Source organism: Mustelus asterias, chromosome 3, assembly GCF_964213995.1.
Source record: "Mustelus asterias chromosome 3, sMusAst1.hap1.1, whole genome shotgun sequence".
In the NCBI taxonomy this organism is placed as follows: Eukaryota; Metazoa; Chordata; class Chondrichthyes; order Carcharhiniformes; family Triakidae; genus Mustelus; species Mustelus asterias.
Genome location: NC_135803.1, coordinates 105,076,436 through 105,100,946, shown reverse-complemented (window position 1 = coordinate 105,100,946; position 24,511 = coordinate 105,076,436). Strand labels below are relative to the sequence as shown.

At 45.8% G+C, this 24,511-nt stretch overlaps 1 protein-coding gene across 1 annotated transcript in view; it reads left to right on the top strand.

Moving 5' to 3' along the window:
- sema3h (sema domain, immunoglobulin domain (Ig), short basic domain, secreted, (semaphorin) 3H) overlaps positions 1–24,511 on the top strand; it is a 171,522-nt gene that overhangs the window by 110,360 nt on the left and 36,651 nt on the right. The window contains exons 6-9 of the mRNA XM_078209416.1: positions 12,332–12,451; positions 12,708–12,853; positions 16,649–16,763; positions 20,270–20,339. Coding sequence (XP_078065542.1) covers positions 12,332–12,451; positions 12,708–12,853; positions 16,649–16,763; positions 20,270–20,339 — 451 coding nt within the window. The remainder of the gene's footprint in view (positions 1–12,331; positions 12,452–12,707; positions 12,854–16,648; positions 16,764–20,269; positions 20,340–24,511) is intronic.

The following is a 24,511-nucleotide window of genomic DNA, read 5'->3' as shown; positions in this document are numbered from 1 at the left end:
CTGGACTTGAAACATCAGCTCTTTTCTCTCCTTACAGATGCTGCCAGACCTGCTGAAATTTTCCAGCATTTTCCCTTGGTCTCAGATTCCAGCATCTGCAGTAATTTGCATTTACCCCTTATTTTTAAACTGTGTCCCTTGATTCTAGATTCCCCTTCAAAGGGAAACGTTGGGAAACATTAATGGGGACTGCAAGCTCAAGAGTCTTATGTCAGTCATAGGTATGACACTAAAAGTGATCGTAAAAGATGCCCTATACAACCATCTGATTAGGAAACATATAATTGGAGATATTTAACATGGCTTCTGGAAAAGGTTAAGTTCAACTCATCCATTAGAATTTTTTGAGGAAGTTACAAGGTTAGCTGATAAGGACATCCCAGTATGTGTTGGCGACATGGACTTCCAGAAAGTATTTGATAGTTAGCCCACAACAAGTTACTCTATAAGACAGAATCTTGTGCTATCAGTGGCAGCTGTTAGAATGCGTCAGGAATGAACCACCTTCTCGTAGGCAGAAAATTGTGCTTAGTCTATGAATCAGCTCAGAGGCTGGTTACATGTGATGTCACTTTACTTGGCGTGCCCTGCAGGTGCACATGTGAGCTGGTTGGTGTGGACAGGCCTTCAGCAGTCTAGGCCCGAGGCTCTGGAATTCCGTCCCTAAATCTCCACGACTTTCTATCTCTCTTAGCTCCTAAAATGCTGCTTGAAGCCTACCTCTTTTATTTTGCCACCGACCCATTGTAGTTAGGTGTCCAACTGTGCTTCATAACCTCCTGTGAGGCACTGTGGGATGTTTTATTATATTAGAGGCACGATGTAATGATGAGTTGTTATCATGTTATTACAATAAATCCAGCATCAAATTAGTATTAGACTAGCTTGACAGCACAATTTCAAGTCTTGGAATTACTATTAGTGATATTAGTGTTTGAATATTTGTTACGGTCTATCTGCTGCGTCCACCCACTTGAAATGAATAAACTACTACCTCAGACTGAAGTGCAGATGTCATGAACGCACTAAAGGGTTGTTGCATTCAAATTACCAAGTTCATTTTGAGACCAAGACTACACCTTGGGCTTATTTAGTGTACAAGGCACCAATGGCTCATAAAGGATTGGGTAAACTCCTCATGGATTCACTTACTAGGACTATGCACATTTGGAACAATTATACAAAGGTATAAAGCATGAAGAAATCAGAGCTGTGTCTGTGTGCTCAGCTCAAAGCAAAACGCAAAACTGAGACTGGATCACCTGACACGTTTCCCTTCTAGTGATGTTATGCTGGTATCCCTTAAAGACATATTATATGGATGTCTAATTGTGATACTCCTGGGGTATTGTAATTGAGTTGGGGGGCGGATTTTGGGATGTAACCTGATGCTTCCTGACTCAGCACGGGGCGGCAAGGTGGCACAGTGGTTAGCACTGCTGCCTCACAGCACCAGGGATCCAGGTTCGATTCCCAGCTTGGGGCACTGTCTGTGTGGAGTTTGTACGTTCTCCCCATGTCTGCGTGGGTTTCCTCCGGGTGCTCTGGTTTCCTCTCTCAGTCTTAAAAGATGTGCTGGTTAGGTGTATTGACCCAAACAGGTGCTGGAGTGTGGCGACTAGGGGAATTTCACAGTAACTTCATTGCAGTGTTAATGTAAGCCTCACTTGTGACTAATAAATAAACTTTTTATTTTACTTCACAGGACAGTGTATCAGCAACCAAGCCAAGCTGACCCAGAATGCCTGGCAGCTGACACCAATCCCATCACTATAAGCAACACTGCTTCTTGGTGTACTGCCACTGACAAGCCTCTTCATCTGGCCTTCGAGATCTCCCTCAGGGAAATCAAAAAGCATTACCAGCAGCAATTAATTTCAATGTATTCTGTGATCTTGGTCAGCACTTCAGGCGCTGGGCACTGTGACAGGCTGAACTGTTATTCTGGGTCCGCACACAGCATCTGTTGTGGAGAAAGATCTCATCGCAGCTGGCTTGTTTGTGCTGATGGTCTGTTCATCACCCTGAGTCTCAAAATGATGTTGGCAGTTTGAATGCACAACCCTTTAGTGCATTCATGACATCTGCACTTCAGCCTGAGGGAATAACCTATTCAGTTCAAGTGGGTGAACACAGCAGACAGACTGCAACAAATATTCAAACACGAATATCACTAACCGTAATTCCTAGACTTGGTGCTGGATTTAGAATATGACACCATTGTGGAAGTGTTTGGGGCAGGTTTGAAGCCTGTGTGATGTAGTAAAGTGAGTGATGTCAAAGCCAGTCCATTTTCCATCACTCCCCACAATTTATTTCCATTGTTGTAAATGTGAGAGATGGAAAATTAACCATCCATTTGCTTTGGCCTGTTTTACACTGTCGAACAAAGTCAGTATCTACCTATGGTAACGTGACCATTTTTAAGGGAGCGTTTCCTGAGGGCCACGTGATCAAACTGAGCCTATGGATTTTCAAGGCAGGAAGCTGAGCCAATCAGGAGCGAGGGTGCATACCTCGGACCCAAGCAGGTCCCACGGTTGGAGCGATGGAGGAGGGTTGTTCAGTCGCATAGTTACTTCAGTCTGACCTTTTGTGTACATAATTATTTACTGTTGGCAATAGCGCCTTTGCTAATTCAGGCCACATAAAGTTACCCTCAATCTATTACACTACCCCTTAATTATTAATTGTCCTCAATTAACTTCTCACTCATCGGAGTCAAACTTGAGGATGCCTTCATGAATTCAAAAAATAAATCCATGGCACTGTTGGGACCGATGGGAGTTTTGTGAAGGAGGATAGCATTTGGTGAAGAGTAATAGGAATACTCGGAGGTTCAGGAACAATAAGGAGTTACTACAGATTGACATACACGGCTGTTAGTCATAAAGTTGGTGCATTTGTGAGCGCAGTAAGGATGGGAATGAAATGCTCCAGGGGAAAATGTATTATGGATAAACAGGAATATATTATGAATTGAGAGATATTCTCTGCACTTTCAATTTCTATTTATCTCTGTAACCTCCGAAAGCACTCTGAGATATCTGCACTCCTTCAAATCTGGCCTCTTAAAACTTTGCCTGATTTACCCTATTGACATTGCCTTCAGCAGTCTAGACCCAAAGTTCTGGAATTCCCTCCCCAAATCCTCTCCCTCTTCGCCTCTCTTGCTTTTCACCTTTAAGATGTTCCTTAATTCCTTTCTCTTTGACCACTTTTGGTCACCTGTGGCTCAGTGTCAAATTTTTTTTGGTAACGCCCTGGAAGCATCTGGGAACATTTTACTATGTTACATGTTAGTTGGTATTATTGTAGTAAAGGGAACCACTACAAAATTTACCTGAGAGAAAAGACCTTCGTATTTTGTGAGAGGGTTCTGTACTGACGGGTCAAACTAGTCAGCAGAGCTTTGGGGAGGAGCTAAGAATCAAAGTGAGGCGCTGCTGGTGACTTCAGTTGACCAGATGACAGCAAAAATCTTCAAGTCGATATGTGGATCGAAAATACAAAAATGGACGCCATACATTTTGGTTCACAAGAGTCACAAGGTCAGCGATTCAAGCCCTAATCTGGGGATTTGAGCACATAACCTAGGCTGCTACTCGGGAGTGTTGCACTGCCATAAGCGCTAACTTACAGATGACTTCCAGTTTGAGGTGGCTAATAAATCCAATGTTTGTAGGTAAGGCACCTGGTCTTCAAAATTACTTGAAGCCATTGACATTACTGTAAAGCAAGTAATGATAAACCTTAAACATTAATTGGTTCATTCTATCCAATGTTTAAAGGTTCTGCATTATTGGGATGAATTTTCCGCGGACATCAGGCCCACCCATGTTAGCATGTGGTGCTAAGCCTGCCTATGGTCTCAGTGTGCCCACTGGACTTGCGGCAGCCTCATAATTGGACGCAACCTTGTTTGCCACCCAATTAAGGATGCTAGCTCTAAACGATTTTCCTGGCCCTATGGATCAGGGAAGTGGGAGGCCCAATAGGAGGACCCTCACCAAAGTCCAGAGAGCAGCTCCATGGGGAGAGGTGAGCAATGCTGGAGAAGAGGGAGATTTAGGTAGTGCCTCAAGATGGTGGTGTTCACAAAGGACTCCCTCGTTGGCTGAATAAAAGAAGAGCCTAAGGATGAAAGTTGAGTCCCCCGGGGGAGGGCCTGAGGCTGTGTCTGGATCCCTGTGATTATTGAGATCCCCTATTGCTGCAGACTAATACAGCCACCTATGGCCTGCCGACCAGCCAGTGAGAGGGTGCTTCCGCAACATAGCTGGGAATCTGCCACTTCCTCAGGCCTGAGCAATCAGGGAAGTCCCAGCGCTGAAAGAAAATGGCCCTTGATTGGGGTCTTGCTATGCTTCAGTGCCTTCCTGCCTCTGTGGAGCGGTTTGCAGATTCCCATGGCAGCCCACCCATTGAAAAGCCGCCCCAAGGCGGGATAACGTTGGGGAACCATCCGGATGGGGTTTCCTGCTGCTTTCCCTTTCCACTCCCCCTTTTCCACCTTGCCTCCATCTCCACAGAGTCAGAAACATTTAGCCCATTATCTCTGACCTTTACGGTTAGAGTTATAGACATTGTAAATTAATCAACAAAAACATTTCTTCCTGCATTGTATGACAGGATTCTATACCACACTTCTAACTGAAAGGTGGCACAGACATGTATATCACGTCTTTCATGATCTCAGAACACTCCAAAGTGCTACAGCGACAATGAAGTGCTTCTGAAGTGTAGACACCGTTGCAATGTAGGCAATGTGATAACCTATTTGAAGAATTTCACTCCCAAATGACCCAGCTCTAATTATAAGATTGTTCTGGACCCACACATCAAAGGCAGAGGAATTCTACATTCCTCAAATTTTGGACTCCTGTGGATCCCTGATTTTAACCATCCCACCTGTGCCTTCAATCGCCTAGGCTCCAAGCTCTGGCATTCTCATGACACCTCCCTGAGCCTCTTAGCTCTCTCTCTCCACTTCAAGACACTCCATGAAACCTACCACTTTGAGCAAGCCTTTGATCACCTTTCCTAGCCATCTGCTTTCATGACTTAGCATTACATTTTGGCTGATTACACTCCTGTGAAACATACGGGATGTTCTGTTACATCAAAGGTGCTATATGAATGCAAATTGGTTTTGTTGAAATGGGGCAGAGGGAGATGAGAGGAAAGTTCAAGAGGGTTGGGGTTAACATTTTTACAGTGGAGCCACGCAAAGCGGTAAGGACCAGGAAGGAACCAAACGAAATGTGGTTCAACTCCAGGAAGAAACATCAGTTAGCTGGGTCTCTGATGTCCTTGCATGTTTGTAATTTCATCCCACATCTTCAGATTTCTTTTAATGGAGACACACTTTTGCATTGTGTTGTGTTCCAGAAACAAACAATAAGTTCACAGCTGCAAGTTTTCATCGTTGAGTTTTTCCTGTAATTAAAGACTTAGATCTCTCCGTGCATGGTTACATTGGTGCTTTTAAAATTGGCTTGTTTAGGAAGGATTACTGCCACTTTCAAAGAAACCTCGGGTTGACCACAGAGGAGTGGCAGGATGATGAAAAACTTTTTTAAAAAGACACTTCTATCATCGGACTGGGGGTGGTTGGAGTACTAGTGCCATAAGAGCAGGGTCTGATCATTGTAACTCCCTTGGTGCCCTTGCTCATAGAGAAAATGAGGCAAGTGAGGAAACTCTCAGCTCTGTGTCCCACAGACTGTCCTCGAAATAAGGAACCAGAGGCCCCCCCCCATAAGGGACAAACAGTCACGATAAGAGACAATCCCTTAGGTGCCACACTCCGGCGCCTGTTCGGGTGCACCGAGGGAGAATTTAGAATGGCCAACGCACATAACCAGCACATATTTCGGACTGCGGGAGGAAATTGGAGCACCCGGAGGAAACCCATGCAGACACGAGAGGAATGTGCAGATTCCACACAGACAGTGACCAAGCTGGGAATCGAACCTGGGTCCTTGGCGCTATGAGGTAGAAGTGCTAACCACTGTGCCACCGTGCAGCCCTATCTGGAATAAGTTGAAAACACTCCCGCTTTTCCCAGAAGCAGGAGATTGTAACTCCCAGGCTTAATTTAAACCGCACCAGCCTGTTCCTTGCCTGCCACAGAGCCTGCCTGTCGACACTAAAGCCAGAATGTTATCACCATTCACGCCAGTGGGATTTTCACATCCCACTGCTGTGAATGGAGATTTGGCTGAGCGCTAAATTCTCCGACCTCGCTGCAGCGGGAGTGTGGCATGCACGGCCGGTAAGATCGCACCCTAAGTCCGTGGTGGGATTGAGTTCCGAGATAGGATTATCAACTCGGGCTGGGCATATTCTGGGAGACGACAGCAGACGTGACATCATGGAAAGCGGGCAGCGCGGTGTGAGTGGGTGAAAGTCTTCACTGACCCAATTTCTCATCCACCCTGCCATCTCAACCCTGGGCCACTCTCCCAGATACATCTTTTCAACAATTATTTCTCTTTTTGCTCTCTCACCTCGGGGACTTTCAAATGTTTAATTGTGGTTTCCAACAGGAGTTGTGTGTTTGATGCTCCAAGATTAGAAGAAAACAAATAAAACAACATTTACGCTGCACTAACCAAGTTAATAGTGCATCAAATTTGGCAACAAGTGCAACTGATGTGATGTTAAACTTTATAAAAGTCGTTCGATTACTCTCCCAGTTCAGTGATGTGAATAACTAAACCAACACCTTTAACAGGCAGATCTTTGCATGGATACAAAAAGCTCCATCTCTCTATCTCGCCTCCAACAGATCTACTCGAACTAAAATGTTTGGAATGTCGATATTTAACTGTTCTAACCTCACATCCATACTTACAACACAAACCGCCAGAGCCACATGCTCCACCCTAGCACTATTTGCAGAACCCTGCAATGTTCAGCGCATGAACTGAGTCCCCAGCACAACAGTGGCTCAGAGCTGCGGTTCTGTCCTGTCAGCACAGCCTGTGTCTGTTCCTGTTGGTGAGCTTGCTCAGCCACCTTTACTGATCTGAGATTTTCCGTGATCATTCCGAAATGTGTGTCTTTCCCAAGATAAGGAAACAATCCCCAAATTTATGTTTATGCTGTCAATTTGTTTGTCCTTTTCCCAACGACGGGTCGGGCTTCGTGGTGGCACAGTGGTTAGCACTGCTGCCTCACAGCACCAGGAATCCGGGTTCCACTGTCTGTGTGGAGTCTGCACGTTCTCCCCGTGTCTGCGTGGGTGTCCTCCGGATGCTCCGGTTTCCTCCCACAGTTTGAAAGACATGCTGGTTAGGTGCATTGGCCGTGCTAAATTCTCTCTCAGTGTACCCGAACAGGCGCCGGAGTGTGGCGACTAGGAGGTTTTCACAGTAACTTCATTGCAGTGTTAATGTAAGCTTACTTGTGACACTAATAAAGAAACTTAAGTTTAAGATATGGTGAAGTGGGGTAAAAGTCAAGCCCTTTGTGTTTCAGTATCTCCCAGATTGCTTTTAAAAGCCATCAGGAGATTGATCCTCTTTCCAAGAGTTATTCCAAGAGCCTTGGCAACCCTCTTCCACGGGTGTCTTGTGTTTGGGAAAGGTTAGGTGCAAGCGGGAGTTTCTAAGGCGGGAGGCCTGAGCTTTTCTTGTGGGCCTGCGGGAGTTCACATGCTACTTCTGACCCTGCAAAGGAAGAAATCAAAAACAAAAACAAAATATTCCAAAAAGACTCAGCAGGTTTGGTAGAAAACGAAACAGGGTTAACATTTCAGATCTGCAAGTTTTCCTCAGAATTCTAGTGAAAGGTCACAGACCCGAAATATTAACTCCATTTCTGTCTACAGATGCTAGCAAACCTGCTGAGTCTGCCCACCAGTTTCTGCTTTCATTTCCCATTTCCAGCTGTTAGGAATGGATTAACGGCAACCTTCCACTTTAGACCTAATTTGTATATTAATTATTTAATAGTACTCACCGGGATATATAAAGGGGTTACAGGCGGCACTGCGTGTTGGGTGTGTATGTGGAGTTGTAAAAGAGAATAAAGTGAATTTGTGAAGAAGCTGGACTTGCATCATCTTTTATTACTGCAACTGAGAGGCTTAACAGCAGCATCTGTAGTATTTTGCTTATGAAAATCAACTTCTCTTTCTTGGCCTTTTCTGGGGCTGTTCCTCTTACAACCTGATTTAGCCTCAGCAGCTCCCCCAATCAAATCAAAGTTAAAATTGCAATTCTGTTCTGATGACACTATCGAACCACTCCAGTTTTGGGAGAGTGTTCACACTCACCGTTCAGGAGAACAGGTCAAAATTGCAGAACAGTGGGATCCTGATGGCTTGATGGTGGGTAAGGAATCCTTTACCTCTCAGTGTCTTATGCAACATTTATCCCTCAAGCAACATCCCAAAAATACTAACTGTTCATTATCTGTGGGAGATTGATTTGTGCGAATTGGCTGCTGTGTTTCTTGTATTAAAACGTTGACAATACTTCATTGGCTGGAATAGGCTGTGAGATATCTGATTGTCATGAAAAGTGCTAAAAGTGCAAATCTTTCCTTCACAACTGAGTGCATGTGTCTGAGTTTGCGTGCAGTTCCATGTGTGTTTGTGTGTATATGTGCATGCAGGTGTGCCAACAAACGTGTCTGAGGCCATGTATGCCTACATGTTTCTGTGCATTCATATACTTGTCTATGCATGAATGGATGTATTTGTAAGTTATGGGTATGCATGCATGTGTTAATGTATGCCTGAGGACATCTGTATGTGTGTCAAAGTTTATTTATTAGTCACAAGTAGGCTTACATTAACTGTACTGTGAAAATCCCCTGTTCGCCACACTCCGACACCTGTTCGGGTACACTGAGGGAGAATTTAGCATGGCCAATTCACCTAACCAGCACATCTTTCAGACTGTGGCAAGAAACCGGAGCAGCCGGAGGTAACCCATGCAGACACGGGGAGAACTTGCAAATTCCATACAGACAGTGACCCAAGCCGGGAATCGAACCCGGGATCCCTAGTGCTGTGAAGCAGCAGTGCTAACCACTGTACCACCGTGCCGCCTGTATGTGCTTGGATCTGCGTAAGTGGCATGTGGCTGTGTGTATAAATGTTTGTACATGTACATTCTTGAAAATGTCTATGTGTGTGTCTTCGTGTGCGCACTACCACAACTCACACATACCTCCATGACCAACCATGTTAAGGGTGCAATTGAATTCAGCTTTCAATATAAATTTGTCTTTGAAAGTTAATGCTGGGCTCCAGCAACTTCATCTGTTTCCATTTGTTTCCTGGATAAAAGAGTCTCTGAAACACATGTGGATACTGAAGGCTACGCACAACAAATGGAGTGTAAACGTTCTAGCCGTCTGCTGCTGACAGTTCAGAGGGAAGGGTTAACCGAGAGCTTGCACGTTAACGTTGATGAATAGCACAGTGTCCTGTTTAAACAAGCAAGATGACCTAGCTGCCTGATAGGTTTTTGAAGACAGTAATAAATCATAGCATTGCAGGGCTCTGTCAGCCGCAGGTACAGTTTATTTATATGTGTAGTTAATTCATTCTTGACTATAAGTTGCACTCTCCAGTATGCATATAGTGTGGAATGGTCCACATTCCTGCGGAGAATTGTGCTTTATATTCCTGCCGCACACATCTTTGGAATATTCAACACCAGTTTTACTCACTCATTTTCTAAGAAGGATGGCTTCCAATTTAACTCAGTTCCAGCAAATCCCAGAAATTCTGAGGTCTCTTGTCCAACCACTCTTTCTCAGTTAGGGTTAGGAAACACTCAATTTGCGATTCCTAATTCGGCAGTGCTAATCCGCAAGATTTACAGTTGCAATGACATTCGCTGCTGAAACCATTGACTCTTTTCTGGGTGCAGTTGTGGACCATGATTCATGAGTGAACCTTGATGTTGAGAGTAAGGAGGCTATTCCATTCGGGGGGCATCGCAGCCAAACCCAATCCCACCAAGAAGCCAAAGAAGACCCCAGTCAAGGGCCAGTTTTACCCATTGCAGGGGATGCCAGTGATGGCCATTGGGGGGGGGGGGGGGGGGGGGGGGGGCGGTGCACAGATGGTGGAGGCGGGTGCCGGCTCAGACTGTGAGGGTGGAGGGGAGGTTGAAAGGTACCGATGATCGGGGGTGTAGAGAAGTGCCAACTCCGATCGGGATAGGGTAGGAGGCCCCTGAGACTCCATGGTGGGCTGGGAGGGAGGTTTATGCAGGTGCTGATGGGGGCACCTTTTAAAGATGGCACCCCGATCTCTAAGCAGCAGCTTTTTGCCAGTGTGTTGAGGCCGCACTCCCCTGTATGACGGCATGAAACATGCTCCCTTGATTTTTTTTTTGGCAGAGTCATAAGATCTGGAGAGAAAATCAACCAGTTTCTCTGGAGAGAAACACACTGTTTTTCTCACTGGAAATAACACTGCCATATTTTGGTAAGATTTCACACACTATCTCCTTCTTTGACTCAGTGTCAAAGTTTTTTCTGATTATTCTCCTGTGTAGTGCCTTGAACTGTTCCATTACCTCAAACATGCTACCCAAATCAAAATTGTTGCTGCTTGAAACTGATTTTATGCTGAAAATGTACATTAAGGCCACATCAGTCCACATATTGTAATGGAATAGATGGGTTGGAGTGTCAGGCAAATTCACTTCACACACCCCAATTACATTACCTAGTATTCCATCAGTCACTCACAAAACAACTGTGAGATCAGGCAGAGGAAACAATAAAAGGTGTGATAGTGGGCAGCGTGATAAAGAGCTTAAAACATCACTGCGGGTCTTAGGACTCCTCCCCAAGTGAGATGACCATGATGCTATTGTACACATAGATGGTGAAAACAAAGATAATTGTACACCAAGAAAGGGCCTCTTGGTCTCTCTTCATTAGAAACCAACATATCTGTGTGGAGTTTGCACATTCTCCCGGTGTCAGCATGGATTTCCTCCGGATGCTCCGGTTTCCTCCCACAGTCTGAAAGGCGTGCTGGTTAGGTGCATTGACCTGAACAGGCGCCGGACTGTGGTGACTAGGGGAATGTCACAGTAACTTCATTGCAGTGCTAATGTAAGTCTTACTTGTGACTAATAAATAAACTTTTTAAAAACTTTACATATCCGTATTGCCACCCACAATGAATCACATTCTCAAACCTTGCTCCACCCCTCCCGTACTATTTTTAACATCTTGTCTCGTTTAATGCTCTCGCCACAAATTATATTCCTTTTGAATAAAACAAAGGATGAATTAACTAAACTAATGAAAGCGGGGGGTGACAGCACCCTGTGGGACCTCCGATTTATATTAGAGCTGCTTCAGCCAAGTCATTAACTTCTTCAAATGAAACAGGTTTACAGCTTCACTCAATTAGTGTCCTGGCTGATTATTTTTTACAAGGGGATTAACAGAGCATTTAACATAGTGCTCAGCACATTTGGATGGATTGATTCCCTGGGAGTAGGGACTCTCCAGATGCTAAGGTCAGGAAAACTGCATTGAGATGGTTCCTAGTACCTCATCTGGATGTCTCAATGTACTTCAGAACCAATTAATTAACTTTTTTGAAGCTCTGCAGCTAACTTGTTCCTTGTAGACAGAATAAATAAATGCTAGATCTGTTTTCATGGATGCTGTCTTGAGTGAGCAATAAACAGCTAGGAATTCTACTTTTCTTCACTGAATCGTACAGTGGGATTTCTTACATCCACCTGAAGAGGCAACCAGATCCTCAATTTGACATCTCATCTGAAAGATGGCACTTCCACCACTACAGTGTTCCCTCAGTACAAGTCAGCGTCAGTCTGGATTAAAATCCAGGAGTGGTACTTGAACCCATAACTCATTCAAAGGCAGGAGTGCTATCACTGACATGTAGGGTGCAACCACACAGATGAGACAGAGAAGGATTTTTGGTGCTAATGGCATGAACTCATTTCAGTGTTGTACAGCATCCTCCTGCCAAAATCTATTGCCAGCAATCTGGCACATACCACGGAAGGGCGAGAGCGAAGGATAAGAAGTATGCGGTATGTTAGGTGTTGGTACACTGTATTACACAGGGAACTGTTCCTTGTGCTATAAATATCAATGGCCCATTCAGCTCTTTGCTGTGAACATACTTCTGACCATTTAGACATCCTAAAAGTCTTATCATTACTCTCCCATGATTAACAGGTCTTATTGGGGCAATGTGAAATACCATTATTCTTAACATCCTTCCCTTCCCACCTATTTGCTGCAGTTGGAATATGTGGAAAATGCCTTCTTTATTAATCTCATTGGTCCCTCCTGCTTGTGCTTACAGAAGGTGAATTGTATGCTGGCATTTCCTCTGACTTCATGAGCCGGGATGTGGCCTTCTTCCGCAGCCTGGGACACCGTCGTGTGATTCGCACTGAGCAATACGATTCAACATGGCTCCAAGGTGAGGTCAAATTTGAGCAAACTCTCATTCCCCACATCAGCCTCATCCCATCCCAGTTTTCCATTCAGTTGTCTAGTTCTGCAGTTTGCTTTGAACAGCTCTGATACTGCCAGACAAAAGAAAAATTTGTCTTTTATTATTATATTATAGTGGATTCTAGACTGGATTGTTTTGGATTCAATTAAGATTTTGTGGTCATGTATAGAATGTCAGTGCATGATCTGTAATTGGTTTAATTCTCTGTGCGCCTCTGCAGACCCTAGATTTGTGAAGATCCATGCCATCGCAGAGAGCAACAATGCAGAGGATGACAAGGTGTATTTGTTTTTCACTGAGCGTGCTCAGGAAGTGGACAATGGCAATGGGAAAGTGATCTACTCAAGAGTGGCTCGGGTTTGCAAGGTAAGGTGGAAGTAATTGTGAATGACAGTGAGCCAGAGCGACTGTACAGAAAAACATAAAGATTCATTCACACTTGTGCAGTAGAGCACAGTGACTTCGTAATGACGCTCCACACTTAATAATGTTTATGAGATTCTGAATGATCAGTTCCTAGGCAATGGGGAACCACATCACATATAGCAGGTTTGATCCCCGGCCTGTATGAGTTAGTCAGGATGGGGGAGAGACTGTTACAGTTCATCAGATCACATGATCCTCCATTAATGACCATCCATGGCAATTTTGGTTCATCATTCAGAACAGTCCTGCATCCCCCAATGCAGCAATCAATTGTTTCTGAAATGTTTTTGCAAATTCTACACTAACTAGAAGTGCATTCCATGTTTTGAGAGTTCTTTGTTTAAATAACTCAGAATCACAGAATAGTTCTGGTGCAGAAGGAGGCCATTCAGCCCTTCAAGCATATTCCTCCATTTAATAAGATTATGGCTGATCTGACTGTGGTTTCAACTTCACTTTCCTGTTTGACCCCACCCCCGCCCCCCACCTTCTCCCCCCTCCCTAATAACTGTTGATTCCCTTCTCTATCAAAAATGTGTCTAACACTGCCTGGAATAAATTCAATGACCCGGTCTCCACTGTTTTCTGGGGAACAGGAATCCCATACTAATGACCCTCTGGGAGAAAAAAGTCTCCTCTTCTCCACCTTAAAAGGGAAATCTCTTACTTTTAAACTATATCCCCTATTTCTACTCTCCCCACATGAGGAAAAATCCACCTGTATCCACCCTGTCAAGTTCTCTTAGCATCTTATATATTTCAATAAGAGTACTCCTCATTCTCCAATTGGTAAAGGTACAACCTGCAATCTTTCTTCATGAGATAATCCCTTCATCCCAGGAATGAGTCAAGCAAACCTTCTCTGAACTGCTTCTAATGCAATTAAGGGGCATTTCTCCCATCCCGAGGCGCTACTTTTTTAGCACGGCGGGCCGGGAGAATCGTGTCTGGCCAATTTGTGGGATTCGCGCATGCGTTCCCGATGCGTGCGCATCTCCTAGCGGCGGATAGCCAGCGCAGTTGGGACCATGCTGGAAACCGGCGGGAACAGCAGGTAAGTTATTTGAATCTATTTTTAATGTAATTTAAATGTCATTATCGGGCCCGGGACTGACGTCTCTGGGCCTGTTAGCACCTCCCACCCCAACAGTGCAATTTCACTTGGTGGGGTTCAGACTAGCTCCCCACTTTTGGGAAGATCCTGCTGGAGTAAAGGGGGGCAGTCGGGGCCCCCCAGAGGTTCGGGCAGTAGGGGGGTGGTGTCCTTGGGCATGGGAACCCGGGCAGTGCCAGCCTGTGTCCCCGGCACTGACCAAGGGACAAAGTGCCCTTGCCCATGGGCAGCTTGGCACTGTCCACAGGGCATGGGGCAGTGCCAAGGGGTGGGGGCCTAGGGGGCAGGGATTAGGGGCGATCGGTGGAAGAGGGGGGTCCTGCTGCCACTCTGGCCAGAATTTCAATGGGGGCGGGCGAGGCTTGGAGATCGGCATTCTCCATTGGGCGCGGGCAGGATTGTACGAACCTTGGGCAGATATGCCGGTAAAATTCCACCCTCTGCATTTGGTTCAATTGGGGCTGGAGGGAGGCCAGCGATCGGGGTGGGCTGGGGGGAGGGATGTCTGCCAGGGGGCGGGTCTGCCTTCCGTAGGAGGCTGGGGGGTTCTGTCGGGGGGTGGGGGTGTCTACCTCCCATTGTGGTGGATCTGTCGGGGGGGGATCGTCACTGCTGAGGAGCGGGGGGGGGGGGGGGCGGGGGCCGGGGGGCTGGAGACCGGGGTGCCCGTGGATGGAGGGTGGGGTCAGGGTCGGGGCTGGCCCAGGAATGCTCGTGGGGGGCTTCGATTGGACCGTGTGTGGGGGGTGGAAGGGCGGCACTACGGGGGTCCCGAGCTGGCCAGTGATCGAGCTGACCAGCAAACTGTAAGCTGACAGTTCGGGGCTACTGCACATGCGCAGAGGCCTGGAACTGTCAGACTCTGGCGTGAATAAGCCCCCCCCACCCCGAGCTTTTAATGATATTCACGATTGTGACCTCTGCAGTGCACAAAGTGTGGGAGATTCTTGTCTGAAGTCGCATTAAAAAAAATTGTGATTTACACCAGTTTTCCTGCGAATTCAGCACTTAGAACTTTTTGGGGAGAATTGCCTCCTATATCTTTCTTCAAATAAGGAGACAAAACTGTGCAGAGTTCTGCAGGTGTGATCTCACCAAGACCCTGTACAGTTACAGTAAAACTTCCCTTCTTCAATATTCCATTCTCCTTGCAAAAAAGGCCAACATTGAGAAGGTTTGACTTAGTGCCATTCTCCTGCCTCTTCCCTGTATCCCTGCACATTGCTTCTGTTCAAATAATTGTCTCATGCTCTCCTGAATGCCCCAATTAAACCTGCCTCAACCACAGATTCAGGCTGTGCATTCTGCCTGGATAATTGGATAAAAACTTAATTGACAGCATTCTGAAGCTTACAAGTTTAAAACCATAGTAATGTTCTACACTTGCAACTTAAGGTTGCTATTGGTCATTCCCTTAGCAACCTTATACACCTCTAAAAGATCAATCTCCTCAATTGGCATGGTGAGCTGGTAAGATCGGGTGAGAGGCCGGTTTAATCGGGCGCTGAGCCTATTTCAATATATATGCCCTAATTTAAATATCATTAATGAGTCCCAGCCACTATCATCCGGGCTCGCTTGGACTTACCCTCTCACTGGCTGTGGTCCTTGCTCATCAATGAAGACCAGACATGGTGGCCTCGTTGGTAGGAACGGAAACCCGTCGGATAGTCCGGGGCAGGGCCGGGCCGGGCATGCTCTTCCTTACGCCCCTCATGACGATGTGTCTAGTCTGTACTTGGATTATGTCCACTTTGAAGACCTCCCATTGCTCATTTACTGTTTTACCTGCCAATCCTGGATTCCGATCCACCTGGGCCAAATTCAATCAAATTAGCTCTCCTCCGTTGCAGGACTTTTACAATTGAACTGGTTTCACTGCTAAATAGTTAGCAAATGGTTTCCAAGGTGTTAATTCCACTAATCATATATTGAGGAAAGAATAAATCTGAAGCCAGTCTTAACTTTAAGACAGGTTTATTTCCAAGACCACAGAATATGGACACAGATTCTTCCAGTCCCCAACCCCGATAGTTTGAACTGTTTTCATACTCTTGCTATGAATCCGTAAACTTTCCCCTGGGATCAGCTGCTCATAATTACCAACTAAAAGCATGTAGCCTGTTGCAAAACAATTTCAACATTGCACAAGATTATATTCACTGGGGCGGCACAGTGGTTAGCACTGCTGCCTCAGCGCCAGGGACCCGGGTTTGATTCCTGGCTTAAGTCACTGTCTGTGTGGAGTTTGTACATTCTCCCCGTGTCTGCATGGGTTTCCACCAGGTGCTCCGGTTTCCTCCACAGTCCGAAGATGTGTGTAGGTGGATTGCCCATGCTAAATTGCCCCTTGGTGTCAGGGGGACTAGTTAGGGTAAATACATGGGGTTATGGGGATAGGGCCTGGGTGGGATTGGATCATTGCAGACTCGACGGGTCAAATTGCCTTCTTCTGCACTGTAGGATTCTATGATTCTAAGATGTCCAACTCTTTATGCCCTGGCTTACGACTGGAGGACAGACAGGATGACCAGTCTGAGGACAGGAGAGACAACCAGTGTGAATTGGGTTCAAAATGTGCTTGCAGTGCCCAGCTCACGGAACTCTTTTGTTTCTCCCAGAATGACATTGGTGGTCAACGCAGTCTGGTCAACAAATGGAGCACCTTCCTGAAGGCACGACTGGTGTGTTCCGTTCCAGGATCTGAGGGAATTCAAACCCATTTTGACGAACTGCGTGAGTTTCACACAATTTAAATGTTCATTACGATGCTGCATGGGATGTCTCAGATGAGATATAATTTTTCGTTCACAGGATGTGGGAATTGTCTTGCTGCAGTTATACAGGGCCTTGGTGAGGCCGCACCTGGAGTATTGTGTGCAGTTTTGGTCTCCTTATCTGAGGAAGGATATTCTTGCTATGGAGAGAGTGCAGTGAAGGTTTACCAGACTGATTCCTGGGATGGTGGGACTGACATATGAGAAGAGATTGGGTCATTTCGGATTATATTTGCTGGAGTTCAAGAAAAATGAGGGGGGATCTCAAAGAAACCTGTAAAATTCTAACAGGATAGACAGGGTAGATGCAGGAAGGATGTTCCTGATAATGGGGGTTCCAGAACCAGGAGGGATCACAGTCTGAAGATATGGGATAAACCCTTTAGGACTGAGATGAGGAAAAATTTTTTTGCCCAGAGAGTAGTGAGCCTGTGAAATTGGCTACCACTGAAAACAATGGAGGCTTTGTTGTTCTCAAAAGGAGTTAGATATAGCTGTTGTCGTGAAGGGGATCCAAGGAAATGGGAGAAAGGTGGGATCAGGTTATTGAGTTGGATGATCAGCCATGATCATATTGAAAGGTGGAGCAGGCCCGACGGGCCAAATGACTTATTTTTTTATGAGTGGCTTGCTGAGCCATTTCAATGGACAGTTAAAAGTCAACCACATTGCTGCGTGGATCTAGAAGTACTGGATAAGGTCGGCCTAAAGGACATGAGTGAACCAGATGGGTTTTTATGGCATGGTCACCAGACCAACTTTCAATTCCAGATTTATTAATTAATTGAATTCAAGTTTCAATAGCTACTGTGGTGGGATTTGAACCCATATCTCTAGAGCTCGAACCCGAAACCTGGTTTACTAGACCAGTGACATTCCCACTTTTTCATGGGGCATATGCTGGTTATTGGTATGTGTGTATACCTATCACTTGGTCCTTGTTATAATTAGCACAAAGGCCTCACTCTTTAGCTGGGTTCTAGTCACACTATTGTCATTGAGAAATAAGGACACCAAGAGCGGGATTTTCCAGCTCGCCGCCAGACCGGAAAATCCCGCCCGAGGTCAACGGACCTTTGCATGGTCCTGTCCCGTCCGCTATGATTACTATGGTGGGCGGGACGGAAAAATTCCACCCCAAGAGTTAAAAGTTCCCATGTGCGTACTGGGATTACATATCAAGAACCTAGTTACTCCCATCTATGAATTTGTGACAGTTTGGAGACTCCCCAGCTGACCACCAAAGGCTGATTGGGATCCATTGAAAGTTTCAAAGCAGAGATCTTTGGGTAAATATAAATGAAGCAAAATGAGTAAATGAGATTGAGGTCCAAGTCAACCATGATCTTATTGAATCTTAATGAATAGGTTCAAAGGACCGAATAACATTCTGTTCATATTATAAGAATCACAACTGCTTGTATTTATGCAGTATAGCAGCTTTAATGGAGTGCAGCTTGGAGCATAATCAGCAAAAATAAAATTGGCACAAAGCCAAAGGGAGAGAGGTTACCAAAAGTTTGTTTAGAAATAGGTGCTATAAAGTGTCTTCAAGGAAAAGAGGGAAGAGAGATTTAGAGAGAGGCTCCCAGGGATTCAGGCCTAGGCAGTTCAAGGTTAGGACAAAGGAAGTCAAGGAGGACCAAAAGGCCAAAATTGGAAGAACATAGTGTTCTCAGTGGGTAGAAGGGCTGGGAGATGTGCCAAAGAGATTAAAGAGCATCTCAGCAGTGCATATCTCCCTAGCACACGCTGCAGTGAAGGTTGTTGTTCAAACAGACCCCTATTGTAATGAAGGCTTTCCAACAACTCAGCTTTCAGAGCACTGGTCAGGTTTTTGCCTCTGGACCCCTTAACATTGTTTCACGGTGGTCAATTAACTAGCTTTGTTAGTGTAAACCTATCGAGAGTTCTGCCTGGATGACTGATGATGTGTTCAGTGATCCAGGTGAAGTAAAAGATTGTTTCCGAATAGCTGACACCTCCACTCGGATGCAGGCATGCGGGCAGGAGTGATAGAACGATCAAGCCCGTGCGACTGTCAGCATGCTGCACCTTTTGTTTATAAATATCTACATTTTTCAGGGTGCACATTCCTCCCCAACTAAACCACTGCTGAAAAAGGGTAGTTAAATAGACTATTGCAGTAAAAGTATTGATCTCAATAATGCTTTACTAAATTCTGTCCAAGACAGCTCCATTAAGCACGGGTGATGGCCTAGTGGTATTATCGTGGGACTATTAATCCAGAAACTCAACTAATGTTCTGGCGACCTGGGTTCGAATCCCGCCATGGCAGATGGTGGAATTTGAATTCAATAAAAAAAATCTGGAATTAAGAATCTATTGATGACCATGAAACCATTGCCGATTGTTGGGAAAAACCCATCTGGTTTACTAATGTCCTTTAGGGAAGGAAATCTGCCGTCCTTATCTAGTCTGGACTATATGTGACTCCAGAGCTATAGCAATGTGGTTGACTCTCAACTGCCCTCCAAGGGCAACTGGGGATGGGCAATACATGCCAGCCAGTCAGCAATGGCCATGACCCATGAATGAATTTTTAAAAAGTTGCTCTATTTCTGCTCCTGCAGAACAGAGATTGCAAATGAGTGTGGCGACAGAGAGAAAGAGAGAGAGAGACAGAGAGAGGATGGACAAGTGAGACAGTCAGCGTAACATGGCAGCATTGGGTAGGAGGGCAGGTGATGAAAACCTTTGGTGGAGTGAGGTGAAGGAATGCAAGTATAGGACAAAAAGGTTTGTAGCTTAGAAGGTCTCAAGTTTGTTATTCTATGCCCATTGCTGGTCTAGTTCAAAAGATTTTTGAGTTTGAAACTTGGATGTTAGGTGAAGTTTAAGAGGGTGGATTTCCTGGGGAAACGTCTTGCTGTAACTTGGGCAAAGGGCCAAAAGAAATGGTTGAAGATTGAGAGAACCCCACAGATACTCCTTTGGTTTCTAACGTCTGGGCTAGAACGCCAAGTGTTCAAGCCCCACATAATCAAGGCCAAAACTTGAGTACAGTGTTGAGGGAGCTTTGCACGGCCAAGAAGCTATATTTCAGATGCGGTATTAAGCTGAAGCCTAGCTTGTTAGCGAAGACGACAATCCTTAGACACCATTTTAAAGAAGAGCAGGGGATATCTCTCTAGTCTCTTAGCCAGTATTTTTCCCTCGACCTTTCAGATATTCATTGCTGTTTGTAGGACCTTGTTGTCAAGATAATTAGCTGTACAGTGAATGCACTTCAAAGATGATCCATTACTTTAGATAATTTGGGTCACCCAAAGGAAATAGACATTACATATAAGCTCTGTCTTGGTTTGAGTCATAGTAAGCCCACAGGTCAGGTATGGCCTTGATGGGCTAAATGCCATCCTTTCATGCTGTAATGACTCTATGAAGTCAGGGTTCCTGTTTGATTTTCCACTCTCGCCATCAACACATTTGTTTTCCCTGCAGAGGATGTCTTCGTGCTCAATGGGAAGGACAAAAAGAATCCACTGATCTACGGAGTTTTCACAACATCCAGGTGAGAGCTTTGTCCAATGGGAAGCCTGGGCCAACAATTTCACCAAATCTCTATCAAGAAAGAAGCCAAGTCATGTCCCTGTTACAATGAGAAGTGTGTACTCATTAATCAGGAGCCAAGTACCCAATCTCACGTACTCTCCAAAGCTCAGTGTTTCACTGAGAGGATCGACTTCTATCGGTCTGAGGTCCTTAAAACATTTGCTGCAGAAATCATTCAGCCTGATGGTATCTCCCAGAATGAAGCAACCTCCTTACAAACCCAAATGAAAGCAAAATCCTGCTGGAAATCTGTAATAACAGAAAATGCTGGATAAACTCAGCGGGTCTGGCAGCATCTGCAGAAAGAAACACAGTTACTGGGTGGAATTTCCCCCTCCAAAAAATAGAGTGCCATAAGGCGGGAAAACTGGAGCGCTCTGTGCCGGTCCAGCAGGCACGCTTCGGACCGTAATTGTCTACTCTGTCAATTTCTGGGAAAGTGGTGAGTTGCACACCGCTGCTGGGGAACCGGGCCTAAACACTCGGGTGAACCCAGCTGCAGAGAACTCGGGCGTCTTCTTGCAAGGATGCCACGATTTCACAGTGCTCTGGGAGATCCCCCTTCCTCCTCCCATGGACACAGAGACCCACCCCATTGGCAGCATATTCCCTCACCCCCTCCCCGACATGGGCCGCTGGCATCGGGGGCCTCCCGATGGTTCCCCCATCATGACCCTCAACATGCCCCTGACATGCCACCCAGAATGACCCCTGACATGCCCCCCCACTGTATAGCCCCCACTCAGGCCCCACCTCCACTCAGGCCCTACCCCCTTCGCACTGCTCCTGGTACACTGGCAGTACCCACTACCAGTGTGCCCAATGGGCACTGCCCGGCCATGCCCCTGACCATCTGGGGCTTCAATGGACTCCATCCTCACCCTGGCATGGCCATCGCGCCTGATCTCCGCTAGTGAAGGCCAGTAGTGATTCATGCCTATGTGACATCCTGCTGGAGAGGCAGGGAAAATTTGGGAGCGGGGATGATCGCGTGCCGAACTTGCTAATGAGATTGAAATCCAGTTCATTCATGCTAATCGGCCCCGTGTCCCTTCTGTGCGCAATCCGGTTTGCGCCAGCAGAAAGGGGCCGGGGCGATTGCAAACCGTTTGGCGCCAGGCATGGAACTGATTCTTAGGCCCGCATGCTATTTTCTGGGATTGACGTGATTTGCGCCAAGTCTGGCGAGGTTGGAAAATTGCCCCCATTAACTCTGTTTCTCTCCACAAATGCTGCCAGACCTGCTGAGTTTAATCAGCATTTTCTGTTTTTATATTGCTTCCAAAACCAAGTCGCTCCCTCTAGAACTCTGCATTCGTGCAGCTCTAGCCTCCTGCTCCTTCCCAATTTCCTTCAGCCTACCTCTTCCTATGGCTGTGTCTTCATTTGTTAAAGCCCTGAGCTCTCCCACCTTACACCTGTCTGTCTGTCTCTTCTTCAAGATGCGCCCATCTCTTTCACCAAGCCTTCGGTTACTGTCCTAATGTTTCCTTCTTTGGCTCAAGTGCCTTCACTAAGAATACCTTTTTCCACCTCCATAACATGCCCAACTTCACCCATGCCTTAGCTCATCAGATGTTGAAACTCTTATCCACGCCTTTGCTACTCTAGACTTTGACCATTCTCAGCTCATCTCCCACATTTCACCCTCTCTAAACCTGAGACCATTCAAAACATTGCTGCCCATATCCTAATTGATCCGACTTCTGTTCCCCTATCATCCCCACATTCACTGACTTGCATTGGTTCCCAGTCAAACAATAGTTGGATTTCAAAATTTTCAAAAGTCCATGACCTTCTTTCTCCCTATCTCTGTAATCATCTCCAACCCCACAACCTTCCCAGCTCATCTCATTACCTTTGACGACTTGAGCAGCCCAGATTTTGGTTTACAATACTCCTTGTAATGATGTTTCATTACATTAAGGGTGTTGTATAAATGTAAGTTGTTGTTGAACACACCCCTGTGAAGCACCTTTGACTATTTCCTCCATTGAAGGTGCTATATAAATGCACATACTTGTTGCTGGATGTGTGGTGAGAACGGGATGGGACTTGGCTAAACTAGGCACCAAAGTCAAATAGCCATGTTGACGGTAGTTATCTTGGCGCGTCACCGCAGCAAGAGACGGCAGCTTCAAACTGGAAACAGAAAGGTCACAAAGAGCGAAACAGTTTGGGAATCCCACCCAGAATTTTACTTTGGATAAGATAAATAAAGCTGCACAAAAAACTCGGCAGTCTCTTATCTGAGAGTTCAATGCCGACCCCTGACTGGCAGCAGGCAGTTAGGAAACTACAAAGTGTCTCTTCAAAAGGTTGCGATGTGTTGATAAGGCACTTGTTTATTTGTCAATCTCTGAGGGAAGAGAGAGCCAGGTCCTTGATCCGGCCTTGTTGGCTGTGGGTGTGGTTAGTGAGCAATTTGAGAAACTGTATATTTTCAGTACGCACTGCTCGGTGAATATTTGAATGAAGCGCATTGTGTTGTCTGGCAATGGAAGCATTCAGTGAAAATCAACGGTCCCCATTTTGCTGGGACGGCTAATTTGTGTTTTAAAACAATCCGTAATCATGTGTCTACCTTTTAACATCTGCCAACTATCACAGAGGTTGTTTTTTAAGTTCTGCACGACAGCAGCTTTGGGGCTATTTATGTCACAGTTCTGATTTTCTCTCTTAAAATGACAGCCCTTTCTGTTAAAATAGCTGGAATTATTTCAAAACTGCAGTTGCTGCAACAGGATTTCCTCATAACTTCTCCCCATTGAGTAGATGCTCTCTTGTGGGTGGCTGCGGGATGCAGTGCCAGAGTGTCCAGACAGGGCGTGCTATGACACTGCCCGTTTGACTGAACATGGGGATGTGGAACTCTTTGTCTATATGTTACAGGCAGGGTGGTGGACACCAGAGGCTCAACTTGTAGATGGTATGCATCAACTTATGGTCAACTCATTTGAAGCCTGGAAAAGAATTGCATGCTCATAGTTTTCCTGGGTTTGAGGTGGGTTGGGTGATTTTTGTGTGCAGAGTGTCTGTATATGACCCTATGAATTATAGGTAGAGTGGAACTTGCAGCAGGATTCATCGCAAACAGTATACTTCACTGCAAACCAACTCACTTTACGAGCACAGTCCGTTTAAACAACAGTTTACAATTTTGAAACCAGTGATGGGCAACCTAGGCTAGTCAGTGACCCACACGAGTGGCTTTCCTTCATCTCAAGGGCTGCAAGATTGAAATCCGGCCTGATCTCTAACCACGATCCCATGAATAAGAATAAATACATTTAATACACGCCTAATATTTCATAACAAGTTATAGAAAATGCTTAATCATTTATATATTATTAGAACTAACATCAACTTCAAATGGTAAAAACAAAATAAATATTTACACTTTGGACGCAGAGGGTGCACATGGCTCTCACAGTCAAGGTTGTGATTAATCAGCATGCACCTCACTTCACTTGTCCTTGCTTTATGTGCATATCACTTTAGTCATATTGGTAGGAAAAAAACTACGCGGACGGAAATCAGCAGAAATAATGTGGCAACCCTGCACGTGGGCAGCAGTCAACACAATGTCTTGTGGGCCACACTCAGAACCCAGCTCTGCATGTGGCCCTCAGGTTGAAACAGTGGCCTGAAATTTTTGACCCCTACTGGGGGTGGGAATGGGGGCAGGTGGTGCCCTGAAAATACTGTCACTGGCTGACATGTTAGCTTTCTGGTGCCATTCCCAGTGCTGGCCATTTTAGTGAAGGTGAGATTGGGAATAGCTGGGCTCCCTGACCCCATGAAACTGATAGCCATTTAGGCTGGTTAAGGTTTTCATTATGCCCAATTAATGGAGGTGGATTGGGATTTTCTAGTTGGCCTCTGGTTTCCCACACCAGTGGTGGCCAGTTTAGGTGCATGGAAGTGGCACCTGGCTTCAGGCCAACCTACAGATCCATTCCGCCTGCCTGGGAGCAGGAGTAGCCAAAGGCAGTCTTGTAGAGGGATTGGGATGGCACAGTGGTTAGCAGTGCTGTCTCACAGCACCAGAGACTAGATTTAATTCCAGCCTCGGGTGACTGTGTGGGGTTGACATGTTCTCAACATATCTGTGTGGGTTTCTTCCGGGTC